Below are 21,414 nucleotides of genomic sequence, written 5' to 3'. Positions count from 1 at the left end.
CGCTATGTGTGCATGTGCGAGCGATAGGATGCAGGGAATTATTTCTCCATCTCTTCATTCCCTCCTTACTTGCTCAGAGCAGAGGCGGTTCCCGAGCGGTGGAAGTGGACAATCTGCCACTTGCCGTCCCTGCGATGCCACACTCTGGTCTCCTCCGACTGGGCCGTTCTGGGAAGCCCGTTGGTGTCGATGTACTGAGTTACTCTGATGTAAGCGATGCAAGCTGCATCCTCTCCCACCAGGTGGATGTGAGGGTTCAGGATGGTGGTGTGGACGGGCTTACTGTTCTTAGACCACACTGACGAGAGGCGAGGAAGGAAGTTAGGCTTGATTCTAGGCTTAAAATAATTGATATAAATATTGTAAATCTCTATGGGAAAAAAATTAATGGCCGATTTCTCAGTGGGTCCAGAAAACCATGCCCACTGCTATGCTCTATAATACAGAGATGTATTCACAATGGATGTCTTTTGTTACTATGGACAGACGAAGGTCACATGAAATGAACACTATACAACACACAATGTATGACACCCAAAATGGGCAAATATGTACATTTGTGCTTTGGTTCTTACAGTTTTCAAAGTAGAAGCGATGGAAATCCAGGCCCTCCACCAGGTTGCCCAGGGCTTCGGGTTCGAATGCAGTCACAGCTGGATCACACATTTTACTGAGTGGAAGGACATTAAACAAATGTGTTATGGTAACAACATTTTTACTCAGTGGAAGGACATGGGTTTATGGTACCCAGCACCAACTGATGTTGATACTATTTCACAACAAGTGATTCAGTTTTTTATTTACTTTATCAGGAAAATGACTAGCAGGGGGTGCTAGTAACTATCATGAAAAATACTATTGTGGCAGCTGTGCCGTCTGATTTCATATCACAACAACATGAACAGAATGAAAGAAGGAAAGAGTAAAAGAAAGGAAAATGTGGGGAGTGTGTGTGTGTGTGTGTGTGTGTGTGTGTGTGTGTGTGTGTGTGTGTGTGTGCGTGCGTGCATGTGCGGGGGCGTGTGTGTGTGTGTGTGTTTTGCTCACGTGTAGCTCTCAAAGTCTCCATTGCTAATTGCCTCAATCAGTTGTTCCGTTACTTTGATGATCTCCTGTTTCCTCACTGTGTGTGTGAGAGAGAGAGAGAGAGAGAGAGAGAGAGAGAGAGAGAGAGAGAGAGAGAGAAGATACATATACAGTAAGACGTCATACAGTCACTTCACACAAGTGTGATTCTTTTATACAGTAGGCCTATACAGTGCAATATACTGTACAGTGCTGTGCCCGGTGTGAAGTCTATTGGATCAATGGATATCCACAAAGTTGTCAATGTTACCAAGGTGACGTCATGTGTCAAAGACTGGCCTCCAAACACTATTGGGAAGTCGGCAGTAGTTTTATTTTGAAAGTTGCCTGCACAAACTATGGAACTCTGACTTCCATTGGAAAAGCATTGAGGCGGCCATGAGACACAGACTAGTCCGGAAAGGCTTCTTTTGTTTAAAGTGGGAAAATCGGTATATAGACTTTTTTATTGGACTAAAATATTGTCTATGACTATATACAGTACATACATTCATGAATCCTGACCGGAGCTTTTTTTTATAGGGGTATCTTGTGAGTTGTGACCCTCCCATGAACATCCTGTATAAGCCCAACATGTCAAAAACTTTCCTTATGCTTTAAGTAGCATGTGACGTGTCAAACTAGGGGGTTATCATGATTCTGAATCCATTCCAAGCATTAGTTTTGCACAAAAAACACTGCTTGGGCTAAAAACGGCCATAGCCGTCATGACAAATGTGATATGGTCAGCACATTTTGGGCACATTTGGGCAAGTGGATAAGGCAGTTTTTTAGCCCATGGAGTGTTTTTTGTACAAAACTAATGCTTGGAATGGATTCAGAAGGAACGTTTGACATTTTTTACATTTTAAGTCCCGGATTGTAGATTTCCTTTTTTTAAATATGGGTTTGCATTTTTCTGCCAGACTGTGCATAGCAACAAGGAGAGCAGCTGTTTAATTTATTCAGTTCTATATCTGTTGTCAGTGTGCGCAGCTGCACAGCCAGACAAATAACTAGACGTAGACTTATTTGTGTTTCATGATTGGCATGTTGTTGTACTCCAGACATTCCCACTTGAAAACAAATGTCAAACCACAAATACATCTCATAGCATCATCATCATAGCCTTAGAAAATTAATTAATCACGACAATTTGCATATGGATAAACGGGGAAGGAACTAGCCAATTAAGACTATCACTATTATGAGTTGTTATGGCAATAATTAAAACCAATACTTTAATTGCAAGCAGAGAATGTGCATATCAAAACAATGTTAATCTTTTACCCTGGCATCCCTATTCCCTACATTTCCTAATATGACAGATCTACAAGCTCCCAATGTGTCACATCCAAATGCGTTGTGAGCTTGTAGATTTCCTCTCAAAATGTCCAAGGAATAACAGAAGTCAGAAGAACCTAAAGTTATGTGACTTTATTTATTAGAAACGATCAAATTGCAAGTCCTCTGAGCAGCCACTAGGGGTCGTATTGAATTGAATAACTAATGACAAATGGTTAATGAGCTGCATTTATATACAATTACCTTTTCCAAAGTGCTTTAGAATGTACGCATTACCCATCTACACGTAGATACAATCAAACAACGATGGCAAGGAACCAAGCAGCCTGTTGGGAGCCATTATAAGTTCAGTGTCCTGCTCAAGGACACTTCAACATGATTGTTGTCTCTATATTGTCAGATTAGCATTATGACTATGAGTCCTGTTCAGATCCTGGACACAGTACCCTCAAGTGCAATTCATTAGCACCGTTAAATAGCAGTTAAAGGAGCAACATAGTGCATACCTTCATTGCGGTCTCTGGATCTGCTTTAACCACTGTTCTTAACTGCCGGGTATTTATTAAACCCCATATGGTTGAGTGGAGTACCTCAGGGCTCTATGCTAGCAGCTAGTGTCTGTTTTCGGTTATTGTGGGGAGAGCTTTTGCTGATAGCAGCCGATCACTGTGAGCTTGTCCATCTGCTATTCTCTGCAAAAGCTTTCCCCGACACCATACGGATGCTGCAGGGTTTAAGTGGTTAAATGTTACGTGGATGCATGTGTGCATTGTTACGTTTGCCGTTATAAAACAGCTCCAACACGGGAAGAGGCCATCTGCCATTGGCCGGTATTGGTGCCAGGTGATGTCTCTACTATCTGTTGGAGTCTACAGAGCGTGACACCTGGCACCAAAAACACAGTCAATAGCAGATGGGCATTTTAGTGCCGTTCTCTTCACCATTGGGGTAACCTCGGGTCACAAGGCTTTAGTCAGAGGAAAGCCTGGTCTGTGTTACTAAATTGCTGTGTGATTCAGTTTAGGCATGGTTTAGAGTAGACCGAATGATAAAAAAAATATATATCATGTTCTGGTTGGGTTGGGTTTGTCTCTGCAGCCGCTACGAGTTGGCATAAAATATGGCTATACCAAACAAACTACCGGTATTCCAAGAAGTATGTGAAGAAATGTGTCGGATTCATACGCTGCATCAGATGAAATGATGATTCCCTTGATCACAGGGAATTGTGGGTAATATACGGATGTTCCTGTCAGGGGTTCCTGTCTGATGAGTAAAATCAGCGACTACAACATGACATAAGATATCATCCGCTTCCGACCGGATCATAAACACGCAAAGGAATGCTTCCCAGGCTACGATTGGGATATCAGGCTTCACCCAGATTTGAGATTTGGGTTCAGTTACCAGTTGTCTCATGTGGCCAGACGATCAGAACTCTGCGCCTACTGATGCTGTGCGTCTGGTGGCAGCTCATTTCACCGTAGGGGACAAAACTATCTGTAAAGTAACTCAGTACATTTACTCAAGTAGTACTGTACTGTACAATTTGTATGTACTTTTACTTTACTTCTAAGGCAAATATTGTACTTTTACGACACTAAAATATAATATTTTAAAACTTTAGTTAACTTTGTAGATTTTGAATATTATTACAAAACACACACCCTTAAGCATATTTGAAAGGCCATTGGGAAATAGCTGATCTACAAGCTCACAATGCGTCGCGATACTTTCTGCTTTTGGTTCTTTAAGTACATTTTGATACCAATACCTTTGTACTTTTACTCAAGTAAATTGGAAGGCGGAGACCTCGGATCATCTGTCTATGCGAGACTACCATTTCAAATAGAAAGAACGGACGTACACGTATGTCCTTTCTAGACAATTCTGCACGAATAATATTTTAATAATGCATGGATTTTATAAAGCACTTTTCAAGGTACCAAATCGCTTTACAAAACAGTGGCAATATTCTGTGAACTGTTGAGACATCATGACACAATGATAAATAAACCCAAAGTAACTGAATCTTGAAACGGATATTTCTTTGGCTAAAGCACAGTTCCCTCCCTACCAGTGGAATTTTAAATTGAGTTGTTAGTCTTCCAAGTCAAAAACTGACTTGAGAATATAGTTAGATAATAAGCCTTTTAAAGATGAGATATACTTTATTATCCCCAAAGGGCAATTGATGAAGTCTTAGTCTGCTTATGAGAATGAATGTCTTGGCATTGTTGTGCCACACATTCCTCACGTTCCTAGTCCCTCCCCTGCAAACATCGTAGGACGAGGGCCAGGCGTTTCCTTCAGCCAGCAGCCAGCTCAGGTGTGGTTGGTCTCAATCAGCCAATAGCTGCTCCACAATAGAGAGTTTATTTCCAGGCTCCCTCCTCAAACCCAGTGTCTCCCAGCTCCACCATTCTACCCTCTCACCACTTCCAGGATTCCCCTCACATTCCCCACAGACCTACCCAAGCATAACGTTTTGTGAATAAATGTCCTTTTTTGCCCTTACTCCAGTCTCAGTGTCTTTGCGTCTGGGGTACGTCCCTGGCACATTTGGCTACGCAGCACGAGTCGAGCATTTTTGGTTAAAAAACAAATTCTTATAATTCAACTAGCCTCAAGCCTCAACTGGTCAACACAACAAGGGTGGCGGTATATTGGCCTGTTGGTTAAAAGCAGAACAGTGCTTCAATTTGTCATGCGTCTGCAATAACGTCTTTGATCACACACTGTAGTAGATTACATTATTCAGTCCCATTATTTGTTATGCGTGGAATAAAGTGGAATGTTACTGACAGCTGCTTTTCGACAGGAAGACAGCGTCGCATTGACATCTCATAACTTCAGGTCAAGCCGTGTCAAAACCACTTAAACCCTATTTACTTAGTTGACCTGGGGTCTATAATTAGCCCCCCTCCTTTTTTTCTATCTCTACACCAAAATAATGTCTCCGCCCAAAATAAACAATATCCAACCAAGCTGACGAGTGCCAACGCATGCCTATTGTGACATGCCTGGAATAGAGACATGAGAGGGTTCATGTGGTTAAACTGCAGGGGGTTCTTCGGACTTCCTATTCACAGCCTCCTCCTGACATATACATTGATCTATTTACGGACTACTGCTTGACTGTGTGTGTGTGTGTGTGTGTGTGTGTGTGTGTGTGTGTGTGTGTGTGTGTGTGTGTGTGTGTGTGTGTGTGTGTGTGTGTGTGCGTGCGTGCGTGCGAGTGTGAGTGTGAGTGTGAGTGTGAGTGTGTGAGTGTGAGTGTGAGTGTGAGTGAGTGTGAGTGTGAGTGTGTGAGAGAGAGCACAACACATGGCCTTAAGGGCCCACTATCAGTGTCATTTTAACACAGATAGCCACAGCGTCAGCGGGAAAGGCGAGAGAGCACGCAGGGGAGAGTAAGAGCGAATGTGTGCTGTCAGAGTCCGCCGTGAAACATTTCAACACTACAGAAAGCTGACTGTGATATTGCATTCCTTTCCTTTCCCTGCTCGAAATACCAGTAAATGTTTATGTTACACTATATTATGCTGTAACACCTGTTCAGCTGTAACACTACATGGAGTATGGTATTCCTCCGCAATGTTTCTGTGTGTGTGTGTGTGTGTGTGTGTGTGTGTGTGCTCACCTCTTGTGTCCTCATCCTCAATGGTAGTATTGGTGCTCTCAGAGGATTCCTACAAGAACACAACAATAATAATGTCAAAATGTTTTATGATCTTTACAGTATAAGAAGATACAGATAAAAACGCACGCACGCACGCACGCACGCACGCACGCACGCACGCACGCACGCACGCACGCACGCACGCACACACACACACACACACACACACACACACACACACACACACACACACACACACACAATTTGTGAGTCCTACCTTGACTCCATCTGTCTTCTTGTTTCCTCCACTCTTTCCTCCTGATTGAGCGGAAGCGGCCAGGAATACAGACAGAAGTATGAGAGTGATAAAAAAAGGAATAAAGGCCCAAAAGAGGAAAGATGGCATGATGCCCACGTTCTCTCTCTCTCTCTCTCTCTCTCTCTCTCTCTCTCTCTGTGTGTGTGTGTGTGTGTGTGTGTGTGTGCTGATCCCCCCACAGGTTAAGTGTAACTTTAAAACATTTAATCCGAGAGAGTTTGAAAGGAAAACAAAATCTATTGTAAAATAGTGACGTTTTGTTCAAAGCTTCTTTTTCATGTCTTCACTTTTGTTACACAGCTTTTTACTGTTTGTGCTGAATGTTGAGTATGTGAGAACTGAAAAAAGTTCAATTTCAAAGGAAACAAAGCAAATTCATGCGATAAAAAATAATGTCCGTAGACCAATTAAAATAAAAGCAATTTGAAGAAGTAATCTTCAGTCTTCTTTGTGAGTTAAGGGTATAGGATATATCCCAGTTTGAGTTTCGACAAAATCCAGGTTTGTTTTGGTTACATTCCCTTGTCGTTCTTGCATATTGTTTCTTCTTTGTGATGTTCTGAATCCTGTTTTCGCTTTTACTTCCTTTCTGATAAAAAAACCCCACCTAATCCACTAACTCTAACCCTCCATAGAGTGTCATATCTCTCTCTCTCTCTCTCCCCCTGCTTCTGTCTCTCTTTAGATGTTGAGCTGCACACTGCCAAAGCAACAACAGAGACTCCCCATCAAAACAGGCAGACAGAAAAAAGAAAGGGCGGGGGAGAGAGAGAAAGAGAGAGAGAGAGGGAATTCCCAGCATGACATATAGTTCAGAGAAAGATAGAGAGGGAGGGAGAGAGTGACAACGCCAAATTTAGGACCAACAACTTGAGATATTGATAGGGCAAACAGCATAGGCACATTCCAAAACTTCAACTCACTCTCCCCTCCCTTCTACCTCGCCTCCTACTTCTTCTCTTGATCTCTTTCTAAACTCTTTTCATTATACTGTCTGGCAACAGGTTTGTCACAGACAGGTTCAATAGAACTGCTCGATACAAACTTGTGCAACCCGTTCTAGAACGGTGTTAAAAATAAACAATCACATACCAGATGTCAAGTAGAGAATAGTGTGAAAATATTATTCTTTTGGTGAGAAACAGAGATTCAGCAATTAATCTGTAGCAGGATTATCTGAGAAAAGTAAAAGAAAATTCAAGTTCTGTTTGAAATGACTAATAATAACCCCTCACTCGTGCTCCCTGCCCTCTGGGTGGTTTCCCTGGGCTATCAATAGCTCTGGAATTGTGTGTGCACGTGCGCATACAAATGCGTGTGTGTGTGTGTGTGTGTGTGTGTGTGTGTGTGTGTGTGTGTGTGTGTGTGTGTGTGTGTGTGCATGTGTGAGTGTGTGTGTGCTCACGTGTGTGTGTGTGTGTGTGTGTGTGTGTGTGTGTGTGTACACGTATGTACTTTATAACCCCTTCATGTCAGCTGTGACACACACACACACACACACACACACACACACACACACACACACACACACACACACACACACACACACACACACACACACACACACACACACACACACACAGTGTAAGTATCTGGTGGTAAACTGTTAATTGTCCCCGAGTCTCTCTTAAGCCTGCAGATCTTCACTGGATCAGCAGTGCAGTCTGGGTGTTGGTTCTGGTGTGGACGTGTTTTGTTTACTTAATGAGATCTTCTTCAGGTCCCTGAAGATCCACAGATCATTATATGGTGCTGGTTCCAACTTTCATGTTGTATTATGCTTCAACCCACACAGCTGCTGTCCAAACCCGTATGGTTATAGCTTTTCTATAGCTTTGTTTAAATTACCTTGAATTCAAACTACGAAAGGAAGGAAATAGAACCAATCATTCTATCAGTCGTCAGTCATATCAAGTTCAGTTCAATGTTCCATGGTTTGTGTGCTTGGGTTTGTGTGTGTGTGTGTGTGGTGTGTGTGTGTGTGTGTGTGTGTGTGTGTGTGTGTGTGTGTGTGTGTGTGTGTGTGTGTGTGTGTGTGTGTGTGACTGTGTGTGTGTGTGTGTGTGTGTGTGTGTGCGTGTGTGTGGGGCAGCTGTTGCTGAATTTCCTAGCTGGGCAGTGGGCACACAGTCTCCACACACAGATGGATGTTCCGTTCCTGTCCTCTTTCGTCTTCATTAAGAGCAAACTGCAATTAGCAGGAACTGCAACATCTCTGCCTTTCTGTTCCTCCCCCCCCCCCCCCAAAAAAAATACAGAGCTTTGTGTGTCTCTGGCTGGCTGTGTCCCTGACTGTGTCCCTGACTGTGTCCCTGACTGTGTCCCTGACTGTGTCCCTGGCTGTGTCCCTGACTGTGTCCCTGGCTGTGTCCTTGGCTGTGTCCCTGACTGTGTCCCTGACTGTGTCCCTGGCTGTGTCCCTGGCTGTGTCCCTGACTGTGTCCCTGACTGTGTCCCTGGCTGTGTCCCTGACTGTGTCCCTGACTGTGTCCCTGGCTGTGTCCCTGACTGTGTCCCTGACTGTGTCCCTGGCTGTGTCCCTGACTGTGTCCCTGACTGTGTCCCTGGCTGTGTCCCTGACTGTGTCCCTGGCTGTGTCCCTGACTGTGTCCCTGACTGTGTCCCTGACTGTGTCCCTGGCTGTGTCCCTGGCTGTGTCCCTGACTGTGTCCCTGGCTGTGTGACGTGTCCCTGACTGTGTCCCTGACTGTGTCCCTGACTGTGTCCCTGTGTCCGAGCACAAAAATAGTGTTTGGTTGTGCAGTCAATGTTGTGCAGCCTAACACACGCACGCACGACAATCATGATAAAAAGCAGAAAAGTGACTGGATTCTTACCAGAGAAATTCCTGGTAGCCAGCATGGTGGTCAGAATGGCACCCTGAAAGAAAGAAAGAAAGAAAGAAAGAAAGAAAGAGAAAGAAAGACACATTTCAGTCAATGGTTATATGACATGATTAAAGTAATCATGCTAAAATCCTCAGTGTTCATTATCCGTTTGTAACTCTGAGAGTGTCCTGCATGTAAGCAGATGTTGTAACTCTGAGAGTGTCCACATGTAAGCAGATGTTGAGAAGCGTTTGTAACTCTGAGAGTGTCCACATGTAAGCAGATGTTGAGAACAGTGGAAGCTCATCATGTTGTGTGTCAGACTGTGTACCTTCAGCTTTCGCCTGGCGTTGAATTTCTTGAGGCACTCAACCGTCTCCTGTCTGTGCATACAGGACGCTACGGTGGAACGATGCTAGGGGTGGAAAGACAAAGAGAGAACGATAGACAGAGAGGGAGAGAGAGCAAGAGAAGTAAAAAGAAAGTGACGGATCAAGATCATATAACATCAATAATAATAATAATAATAATAATAATACAAAAACAACAAAAACAACAACAACATTACTGCCTCTTCACTGTAAATTATACACTAAAGTGTTAGTGATTAAGGTTAAGGTTGTCCTTACAGAGATCCAGGGATGTTTCAGAGACTCGGCTGCTGTGATCCGCTTGGCTGGGTTGATGGTTAACATCTTATTAATCAGATCTTTGGCTTCAGGTGTTACGGTGTCCCATTCTGGAGAAGGAAACTAGGACGAGAAGACACGAAAGTAGAGGAGAGGGGAGACAGAGTCACAGGGGGAGAAGAGAAGTAATATGGATCGATGGGGGGAAATAATTAATTGGGTGTAACTCAACTTCGAGAAGAAGAAGGGACTTCCGCAGACACTTAGGAAGCTCCCATTTTATTAACTTTAATAAGGAAACGATTAAAACCAGTCTGTGACTAACATGCAACAAGTGTGTTTAAATACTCAACCAGTAGGCAGAGCGGAGCCACACTCAATCAAAAAGCAGAGCAGCTGCTGTAGTGATTAACCACTTTAGACTGAACATAATTTGGGGTCGACCTCCAGTGTGGGGACCACTGTTCTAAGCCAGTGGTTCCCAAACGTTTTAGCCTGGCTGTGACCCAAACTAAACCCAAACGTTTTAGCCTGGCTGTGACCCAAACTAAACCCAAACGTTTTAGCCTGGCTGTGACCCAAACTAAACCCAAACGTTTTAGCCTGGCTGTGACCCAAACTAAACCCAAACGTTTTAGCCTGGCTGTGACCCAAACGTTTTAGCCTGGCTGTGACCCAAAAGAGAAATTTGATGTCTCCCCGGGACCCAAACTAGTGAAAATAGCAGATCTACAAGCTCACAACGTGTCGATTCATGTGAGCTTGTAGATCGGCTATTTTCACTAATACTTATTTGTTTTCTAATGTATGGAATGTCTTTGATGTCTTTGATTCTTTGATTTTCCTTGATTTCTTCAGGAAATTACAGATTTGTTTTTAATTCATGAAAGATTTTTTTAAGGGAATGTTTTTTTTTGTTTTGAAATAATAATAATAAAAAACTAAATGTTGGAAACGAAATAAATGAAATGAATAAATGAAGGGACCCCATAACAATGTGTCCGTGATGCACAGATGGTTTCAGATCCAGTGTTTGGGAACCACTGTTCTTAAGCCATATTGGAGAGGAATGGTCTGTAACTGTCCCAGAACGAGAGACAGTGGTTTCAGGTATAAACTTAAATTATATAAAATATGGTTTTTATGATGATCATACTTGGAGAAAAATGTTGATTTCATATGAATAAATAGAATTTAAGAATGGCAACAAATATGTCAAAGGGTTATATTACAAGGTAAAAATACACCCTTTGAAGGGAGTCACATGATCAGAGTTGTTATGTCATTCACATGACGTCACCTGTCAGTAAGGGTCAGAGGTTGAACGGACTTCCTGGAGAAAAGTTGTATGTTTTGGGAACGTCAGAGAGAGAGACGATATTAATCAATCTGCACATGGTTCAAAGGCGCACACGGTACATATTCTTTGTGATTTCATTGTGATGTGTTGTTGTGGATTGTTCAATATTTCTGTAATGTAGAACTATGGACTTTGTTTGATCAATTGAATGCACATGTGTAAGGACTCAAAAACTGAACAAAATGTCATTGTTTCCTTATTATAGTTTTCACGGTGTCTTGGTGACTGGAGGAGTTGAAAGTCGCAATACAAATAAAACCAATATCAGACATCTGTATGATGCGTGGACATACTTGAACCTGTACAGCTACATGGTCCTGTTGACTTACATCATATGCTCCAGCCTTTATCTGCTGGTAGAGTCTGTGTTGGTCTTCATCCCAGAAGGGAGGATAGCCCACCAGCAAAATGTACAGAATCACACCTGTATGTGTTCACAGTTTCAATTAAAGTATATAGAATAGAATAAAGCAGATTAAAGACAATTAACATGCTCACCCTGGCGTCCCCCCGTGTAACATCGGGCTTGTGATTAAATAGAATAAAATATAAGATGTTTAATTACCATAGGGGCATACAGTATATAGAAATACAGATGTACTATTAAAGATTGACAGTTGTATTACAATAGATTTTAACAGCAGACATCTCACCACAGGCCCAAAGATCAACCGCCTTGCCATAAGGATCCTTCCTTAGAACCTCTGGAGATAGATAGCCTGGAGTCCCTGCAAAGCCTACACATGCACAGGACCATACTCACAACTTCGGCCATATGGTATGTAAACAACACAGACCATTTTGCTGTTAATTACTTAACATTTTTTGAGGTTGCAGTTGTGTACGTTTGTTAGATTGCCATGTTCTAGTAAGTCATTAAAATGCTATTGAACTAAACCTGAATAATTGCGTCAATGTCAGCTTAACAAACTGGACGGTTAATAATTAAATCAAACTTTTCAGACAGTTTTTGGCTAGACATTCCGAAATTGATATGCACTTCAAAATGACAAAACCACGTCACGTCACGTTACAATCAACTGAACATGATCTCATGTAAACATGCCGGATTTGGCTATCATTTCCAGCCACAGTCTTTGATTTGATTTGATTTATTTGATATATTCATGATACAATTCATAAAAGAGCAGTAGAGAATTATCAGGATTGCACAAAAAGTCAGACTTAATTCCATTGTGATCCAAATAGGTATATGATAAGAAGAACATGTGTACTAACATCACAATACTAATGACTTTTACAACAGGCCATCGTAGATCAATAAACAAAAGACATTAAATAGATGTAAATAGATAAATGCAGCACTATACTAACTTGCCCATCAGCCACTTTTTCAACATATTTTAAAAAATGTTCAAAGACTGGGCAAATTTAATTTCCCTTGGGATTTTGTTCCAATCCTCCACCCCTGTTATTTAAATGAGCTTCTACCTACCTTATGTCTTAGGTTTGGTGGTTTAAGATCAGCTACACTAGCCCTTGTGTTCAAACTATGGAACTGGTTAACATGCGGGAAGTAACCTTTAAAATATTTTGGCATTGTTCTTTTAAAATCTTATAGACCATAATGAGTCTCAGTTGTTGTATTCTGCCTTCCACTGGGAGCTAATTTAATTCTCTAAAATGGTTAATGCCAATGTGGGTTCTTGGGGAGAGATAAAGGACTACCCTCATTAGTTTATTTTGTGATGTCTGTAATTTATATATTTTGGTATTTTTAGATAAGCTGCTGTACCAGGTTAGGCAGGTATAATAAAAGAGACATTGTACTAATGCTGAGGCCAGTGTCCTCATAGTGGTTCTATCTAGAAATTTGGCAATCCTAGCTAGGAACTTAGTCCTTGCGTGGATCTTGCCAATAACTGAGTGGGCCATCGGTTCACTAGACATGTTCTGATCTAGTGTGCAACCTAAATATGTAACTGATTTTTTCTCCTGGAGTTTAACTCGACTGAAAAGTTGGTTATCTTTCTTGTGCTTGGAAGCAAAAACAATACGTTCAGATTTACCCAAATGCAATCCCCACATAAAACACTGCGATAGCAACAGACCACACTGGTAGAAACTGACGTCTCATATCAAAGATATGGAATAAATGCTCCAACTGCTTTCCATAGTGGTGATGGTGATGGTGGTGGTGGTGGCAGTAAATATGACTTACCAAACCATGCTTGCTGATCACCCTCCACTTCTATGGCCAAGCCAAAGTCAGCCAGTTTGACAGCAGCCCCTTTCGATTTGGAAGCCAGCAGCAAGTTCTCTGGCTGGGGAGATTAAAGGACAATAGCATATCACTTCACGGGGAGAGGTGCAGGTTGATGATATTATAACAATGGACGTTGGATAATATTTAGTAGGTTTACATGCTCGTCGCTGTCTGGTAGAAACCAGCTATGTCCATTTTTCATATTATTATTATTTTTATATTATTGTTTTGTCATAGCAGACAGTGCTACCTTTAGGTCTCTGTGAACGACTCCCATCTGATGACAATGAAGCACCGCCTCCAGAATCTGTTGGATACAATGGCTGGAGAAAGCAAATTATACCACAGGTAGTTTTGAGGAAGCAATCTCATTGGTTGAAATAGCTCTACCCATGCTTCAAACGAGCATCACCTAATCAAAACATAATAAAACAGCTGTACTGGGTGGGCAGTCCCCACAGGCAGTGGCTACTAGCTAAGCTAGGTGTTTAACACAGGACATTTTCGGTCGTAGTGGATATACAGCTGTCATTACAAAATTATGATTTATTTTATTGAATATCTTAGTTATAATGAAATTGAGTTGACATGTTACGCAATTAAGGTAACGCACACCCTCTCGTGTAATATTGGATTGCTTAAATAAAGATTTGTGGTAACAATGACAATGGACTGTAAAATTATGTAGATAAAGTTGAAATTTAAGTTTTCTTGTAAGTTTTCATTATGGTTCATATTAGCAAGTGTACACTCATGCCATTGCCATGGTGACAGGACTTCTTTAGCTGCAAAACACAGATATACAGTCAGTGGGTGTTTGGGATTAAAGGCCAATGTACATTTGAGATCTGCTGTTAGAAAGTAAAATATGCACTTTCCACAAACTTTAGCTTAGTGAAATAATGCGATTTTATTAACACCAGTCAGCAAAGGCCTTAAAAAGTTGTGGACATTCATGGTTGAAAAAAATCATGCAAAAATTTATTTTACATTGATTTGGTCATTTTTTTGTCATAGAGTGAAATGTATTCATTTTATTCAATACTACTACCGGTGGTACTACTACTACCACTACCACTACTACTACTACTAATAATAATAATAATAATAATAATAATAATAATAATTATTATTATTATAATAATAGCTCTTCAACAAAATATTGTCCAGTTACTGTAAATACAGTATACCATTCATCAGATGTGGATGGTTGAATGGATGAAAGGATGGATGCATGGATGCATGGATGGATGGATGGACGGACGGACGGACGGATGGATGGAAGAATAATTGACGGACAGTGGATGAGAAAGAGTTTTTTCAACCTTGCGTCAGCTTCACTGTAGTATTCCCTGGCCACAATGTCCTCAAATAACTCTCCGCCTGTTACTCTGAGAGAGAGAGAGAGAGAGAGGGAGACAGAGGGAGAATTCGGTAAAAGTAACGAGAAAAACAAAGAATTCAAGAAATGTCAGCCATTAAGATTTATTTTAAGGACATACATAGACAAGACAAGACATAAAACCAAACCTCTGTCACATGGTCATCACTGCAAAGTGCCACGAACACTTACAATATATTATACAATACACAACACTTACAATTACAATATATTATACAACATACATACATACATACATACATACATACATACACACACACACACACACACACACACACACACACACACACACACACACACACACACACACACAGTGCAATAGAACTCACAGGTCGAATATGAGGTAATGGTGTCCCTCTTCAGAAATACTGTCGTGTAGACGGACTAAAAGGAAGGAGGAAATAGTGTGAAAAGAAGGAAAGAACAGAAAGGATAAAGATACACACTAAAACCCTGAATGTTCATTTAACAATGATTACAAATATTTAATGAACACAGAGTTTACTGTGTAACAGTACTATCGTGATGAGCATTGACCACTTTTGGTTCTCTATACTGTAGTACCGGCAGTACTTAGACTGGAGACCGCTCACTAGAGAAAAATAGAGGCTATGCGCGTGACAAACAGAAAAGTCCTATTTGATTGCATTAAACGACGTTAAACTCACTTTGCCACTCACTTTGCCTCTCACTATATATGTATAGAGGGATACATCAGAATAATACTATAGAATAGTTACCGGTAATATAATACAATACAATAGGGACATTTTCAGACTCGATGGTGTCGAGTGCACAAAATAGCCCATGTCTTTAGATCTGCTTTTTGGCACATGACACCATTATACGACAAAGTGTAATCTGGGCTTAATTAGTTGCAATTACAAAGGAAAGCTGTTCCCTGTTTTGCCATTCTCCTGAAAGCTGTCTCATGAGAATCCACATTTTACACTCTAGTCTTCTGTTTCGCACATAATCATTCCAAAGTATTTCATGCAAGCAGCTGGTACCGAGGCAATTTACTTCTGCTCATTACTGATCATTACTTTCTTTTGGCTGCAAACATTAAAAATGCGAGAAATGGTGTAGGATGTAGGATTGTAAAGCAAAGACTATAGTGGTTCTCAAGTGTTATAATTTCAAGGACACTTAAAACTCTGAGAGTGTACGAATGGAATCAAATGGGCGATTACCGGCGACTATACCGGCGATAGCAGCGAACGGGCGATGGTCGTAAAATGGGCGGGGCAACGTCGCCCGAAAAGATAAAAATAATTAATCTTTTCGGGCGATTGGGCGATGTGTCGGGCTGTCGGCCGATGCTCGCCCGCTGTTTAAACGTCCATCTGGACTAAGCACTGGATTAAACTGATTAACAGAATAAAGAGTGTTTTAAAAAATGTTGTAATTGAAGTTGTTGAATTGAAATTGTCTTATTTGTTGTTTCACAGATAATTAAATAAGTGGAAATTGGAATTGGATACTTTATGGAACATATCCTGTTCTATGTTAACAGCAATACTGTTCTATATAAATGATAGAACTAGACATCCATGCAGATTACAGAACACACGCACGCACGTACGCACGCACGCACGCACGCACAACCCCACTGCTAATACAGTGTTACGTACAGTGTGTAGGAGTGCTTTTGTTCTTTCAGAGAGTGGAAAGCGGGGAGGGGGCAGGTACATAATATATATGCTAGATACATACCAGTAATGTCTGTTGGGGAGCTTACACACAGGTCTGTGTGTGTGTGTGTGTGTGTGTGTGCGTGCGTGCGTATGAATCTGTGTGTGGGAGGACTGAGGGTATCAGTGCCTTTACTTAAGTAGACTGTTGCTTAGCAACACACACACACACACACACACACACACACGCGCGCGCGCACTCACGCACGCACGCACCATCAGAATGTTTCATAGTGTTATGTAAAACCTGGAAACATTTGTTGAGCTGTTTCCAAAACAATTCCTGGCACTGCCCCATGATGGAAGCCAATCAATCACATGTGATGATGTGCTGTGATGGTGAGGTTTGTCTGTCTGTCTGTCTGTTCTAAATGGAATCTGATTTAAGATTAACTTTTTTTTCTCTTTCTCAATAGATTCATGCAAAGTGTTGGTGATTAACACAGACACAATTGTTTCTAGTTCAGCGCTTCCCAACATTTTCTGGATCGGGGCCACTTGACAATGTCAAAATGTTATATTGGCAGCCAAGTCTATGGACTTTAATGTTTGTTTAGGGCAGTAAACGACGACGTAAGACATCATATGGCCAATATAAATACATCATGCGCTCCTCATTTCACACGTGAAGTGTGATTGTTTTTTTTTTAAAGCTCAAGTCCTAACACCCTGTGATGCAACACGTTGAGAGCTTGTACATATGCTATTATTTTGACACATTTTGAAAACATTTTGAACAAATTAGCATACGATCATAAACTTGTCACGGTAACAAAACTAAGCATAACATTTTGGATTTGGGGCTTGATGAATGCTCATCGCTGGGATTTTAGACATGGAATTGAAATAACTTTGCTTGCAACATATTTTTGTGTGCATATAGACATCATTCCTGTAGGTACGACACACACGCACACACACAAGCGTGCATGAACCGCAGGTTCAGCTCGAGTAGGTGGGAAGCACAGTGAAATGAAATAAATCATCACTGTTAATTTAACTCTGAGTGTGTACCAATGGAACCACATGCGCACTCACACACAAACACACACATGCACACAAACGCACAAAAACACACACACACACACACACACACACACACACACACACACACACACACACACACACAACCTCAGGTTCAGTTTGAGTAGGTGGAAAGCAGCCGCACTATGAAATCAAAATCATCAGTATTCATTCAACTCTGAGTGTACAAATGGAACCAAATTAATTCGTAAAGGTTCCATTTGTACACTGTTCAGAGGTTCAGAGGTTTACAGTGGGTGGGAGCTATATATCTGAGATGAAATTAAAACTCTCCTTCCTTCCTTCCTTCCTTCCTTCCTTCCTTCCTTCCTTCCTTCCTTCCTTCCTTCCTTCCTTCCTTGATTGATTGATTGATTGATTGATTGATTGAAGTATTTATTAACAGATTGGAGAATTACAGTACATACAGTACAACTCAATACAAAACTGTTAACTGTGGATGACACCATAAAACCCACTTAAAGCCCACATGGGCTCCCATACAGTTAGCCCACCTGGCTCCCATATAGTTAGCCCACCTGGCTCCCATATAGTTAGCCTACCTAGTCTAAACCATATGGGACCCACTTGAGGCCCATATGGGACCCATGTCAGCCCCACAGAAATGGCCACGATGGGCCCAGGTAGAACCCACTTAAAACCCACATGGACAAGCGCAGGTAGGACCCACTTGGGTCCCACATAAAAACGCCTAGTTGGGGCCCACCTAAGTCCCAGATAGAACCCACTTAAAGCCCACACGGGCAACCCAAGTGTGAACCATCTGGTGCCCGCTGACATTTCTGACCGTAGCCTAGTTGGTTGTTTAGTAGCTTCCAGAGCTCCCGAGGATTGTTTTTGTTTTCCTCTGCTTTATCATTGATACAGTTTCTTTTTGCGGATTTGATCAGCATTTTTTGTCTCTGGCTTTCATTGCAGTCAGTAGGCCTATGTACGAATTCATCCATGGCTCCGAGCGTGTTTTGACCCTGATGGTTCTCAAAGGAGACCTAGTGTGCTCCTGAGCACCACATTCTCCAGTTCCAGGTTAAAGGCACCTTCTTAAAATAAATTGTGTTATGGAACATAATCTAGCTGTGAAGCTGTTCACATAAAGTTGACCTAACTTTGCTACTACAGGGAAAACATGCACATGTACAATATGTTTATAAAAAGAATGTTGCTCTTTGAATGCTATTTCTTGCACTCTTATTCTATCCCTTTGTTTGCTCTGCTTGCTGTGTTTTTGTTGTTTGATTATGCTGTTGCATATAGATAGCAGGAAGCCAAACTAAAATAAGTTTACGTACCTGGCTGTACACAAGATGTAACAATAAAGTACAACCTTGAACCCTTGAACCTTCCTTCCTTCCTTCCTTCCTTCCTTGCTGCCTCTCCATCTCTTTGTGTCTCTAATGTCTTGGTATGAATTAGTCATTATGGTCTGGTTGCCATTGGTAACGGTTCCATAATTAATCGTCATCCATTTTTAATCAAATCTGAAAGAGCAATCTGTGTGTTGTACTGTAGTACAGTATCTAAATCAAAACACCACGGTGTACAGTTTTACACTTTCATATAACTTAAATATGGCCCATCGACAAAACAAACCATCATCTAATCTTGCTTTGAAGAAATGGATGTGTTGATTTAACTGTAAAGTGTGTGTGCGGTTCAGCACTGTGATGGCTTCATATTGATACCGTGGAATATCTAAATCAGTGATTCTCAAAGCAGGGTCTGGGGAGGGTCCTTGATGGGGTCCCAGGGGATCCGTAGCAAAATGAGGAACAACAGTCTACAATACATGCTCACAACATTTTGTGATGAGACATTTTAGCCGTGAGGCCACAAACCTTTTGACATATTAGTTTAATTTCCTTCTACACGCTGACTGACAAATGTAAAGTAGCGCTTGTATATCTATGACTCTGCCAGCATTGTCTTAGGGATTTTAGAGTCTGAGTAAATGACAGATCACTATTTATTTTGGTACAGATTCATTATACTGTATATGTTGATGCTGGTCCGCTATAAGTATATGTGTAGTCTAAAATGCATAGGCTATGTAACTAATGTAGATACATTCATACTCAAATACAAATTTTTTGTCATAAAGCACAGTCATTCCATGAAGTATAAATGAACTTTCAATTCAAGAACTCACCTATGTTGGAGTGCTTGAGTAGACGACAGATCCGAGCCTCACGGTCCAACTTCTGATGGTCTGCATTAACAACAACAAAGCAGAAAGTCAGGAAAAGAATAGGTCTATACTGTACATAAACATAAACTTTATTATCCCTCTTATTACACAGTCAAGGCCGATATCAGTCAGCCAACCAATTAGAGCTGTGGCAGGCGGCCCGCGCTCGTACACTTCCTGATTGGATATGAAACACATCAATCATCTGCAGCTGCAGGCACCTTCATGAGAAACCTCTAAGTGAGAAACACATTACATGCCTGATTTTTACTTTTGTCGCCTGGCGGTGGCGTGCACTTAAAATAGCAGATCCACAAGCCTGCAACGCATCACACACACGGCGCGCTGTGGGCTTGTGGATCTGGCTTGTGGAGAGTACGACAGAGTCATAGATAGTCATTACTGAGAATGAGATCATTATTGAGGAGAGGGGGGAGGAGAGAAAGGCAGACTTAAGTGCTGCATTGTATCCCTGAAGAAACACTGGTAGTTGTTTATTAAATCAAACTTTCTTGCATTGTGGCTACGACGACTATATGCACCAGCTTTCCTTCTGAAGCATTTGAACACAATACGTTTGTTTTTAACATTTGTGTTATGTTGGGCCACAATTCATTTCAGATTATTGTTTTAATTGTAGGGAGAATAGTTACATACGGTAACACAGCACTTCATTAATATTTTTATTTATTTTTTCCAATCTGTATGGTATGTATGTTAATCCTAGAACACTACACATTTGTTTTGTCACACCATCACTAAACACGGGCATATTTTACAATGTTTAGTTCAAATGAGTTAAAATTAAATATGACAGCATCTGCTATTGGTTGTTCAAAGGAGATAGCTGGGAGTGTTTTTGTTGGTCTGTTAGTTGTTGTTTTGTTTTCGTAAAAATAAATTAATAACTTAAGTTAGTTTAAAATGTTGCCCAAGATGCTAAACCATAAAAAGGTGAGAAGTCCTACTGGTGCACCGCCGTTCTATGTTATGACCTGCAGGGGGCAACATTGACCCTCTGCAGATAACTACAGAGATCATTTCATTTTTCTTTTTCAAATAAGCAACTGAAGTCATTGTCTATTTTTAGAAGTGAGGGAGAGCCGCCCGCCCCCACCCCCTGTGTATTTAATGTACGTTCTGTATATGTGTCCAGTCCACACAACGTTAGTTTATCATTGTGAATCTTAGTCATTCAACATAAAAAAGCTATGTCACGATAAAGATGATATGCAAATAACTAATCATGCAAACACACACAGTATGCACACACTCACCTGCGCGAGCACGCACATACCCACATACACCCACCCACGCACGCATGTACGTACGCACACATGCACACACACACACACACACACACACACACACACACACACACACACACACACACTTCTTTCATGACCATGAGAGCAGTGTTGCTAAGCAACCAAAGGAAATCGAACCCCAGAATAGTGTTACTGTATGACAAAAAAAATGTTTTTGAAGGAAATTTTAGTAAGTAAAAAAGGAGACAAACAGACAGAGATTCTGAGTTAGTTATTGACATTTGTTGTTTTTTCGTGTCACCCCTGCGTTTCTCTCCCCATTTCCTATCAATAAAGCCCCCCCCCCCTCAAAAAATAATATATATATATGTATACCAGTAAGACACCCTGAGGGCAAGTGACCTCACCCTTTATCAACATGAATGTCGATCAGAACAGGTCAGCTCCATATATAGAGATCTAAGGG

At 41.3% G+C, this 21,414-nt stretch overlaps 1 protein-coding gene across 1 annotated transcript in view; it reads right to left on the bottom strand.

Moving 5' to 3' along the window:
• Positions 1-21,414, bottom strand: part of camk2a (calcium/calmodulin-dependent protein kinase II alpha) — a gene marked incomplete at its 5' end in the record, with an annotated part of 31,532 nt that overhangs the window by 4,387 nt on the left and 5,731 nt on the right. Inside the window, 15 exons of the mRNA XM_080780538.1 lie at positions 70-298; positions 576-670; positions 1,048-1,123; positions 6,014-6,062; positions 6,270-6,310; positions 9,149-9,191; positions 9,471-9,554; positions 9,769-9,891; positions 11,458-11,552; positions 11,782-11,865; positions 13,311-13,413; positions 13,606-13,678; positions 14,681-14,746; positions 15,087-15,141; positions 19,642-19,701. Of these exons, the coding sequence (XP_080636664.1) occupies positions 70-298; positions 576-670; positions 1,048-1,123; positions 6,014-6,062; positions 6,270-6,310; positions 9,149-9,191; positions 9,471-9,554; positions 9,769-9,891; positions 11,458-11,552; positions 11,782-11,865; positions 13,311-13,413; positions 13,606-13,678; positions 14,681-14,746; positions 15,087-15,141; positions 19,642-19,701 (1,276 nt within the window). The remainder of the gene's footprint in view (positions 1-69; positions 299-575; positions 671-1,047; positions 1,124-6,013; positions 6,063-6,269; positions 6,311-9,148; positions 9,192-9,470; positions 9,555-9,768; positions 9,892-11,457; positions 11,553-11,781; positions 11,866-13,310; positions 13,414-13,605; positions 13,679-14,680; positions 14,747-15,086; positions 15,142-19,641; positions 19,702-21,414) is intronic.

The sequence above is a fragment of the Protomyctophum bolini genome, assembly GCF_963924005.1.
Source record: "Protomyctophum bolini genome assembly, chromosome: 13".
NCBI classification, from domain to species: Eukaryota; Metazoa; Chordata; class Actinopteri; order Myctophiformes; family Myctophidae; genus Protomyctophum; species Protomyctophum bolini.
The sequence above is the reverse complement of the archived record's forward strand: the minus strand, read 5'-3'. Positions and strand labels throughout refer to the sequence as shown.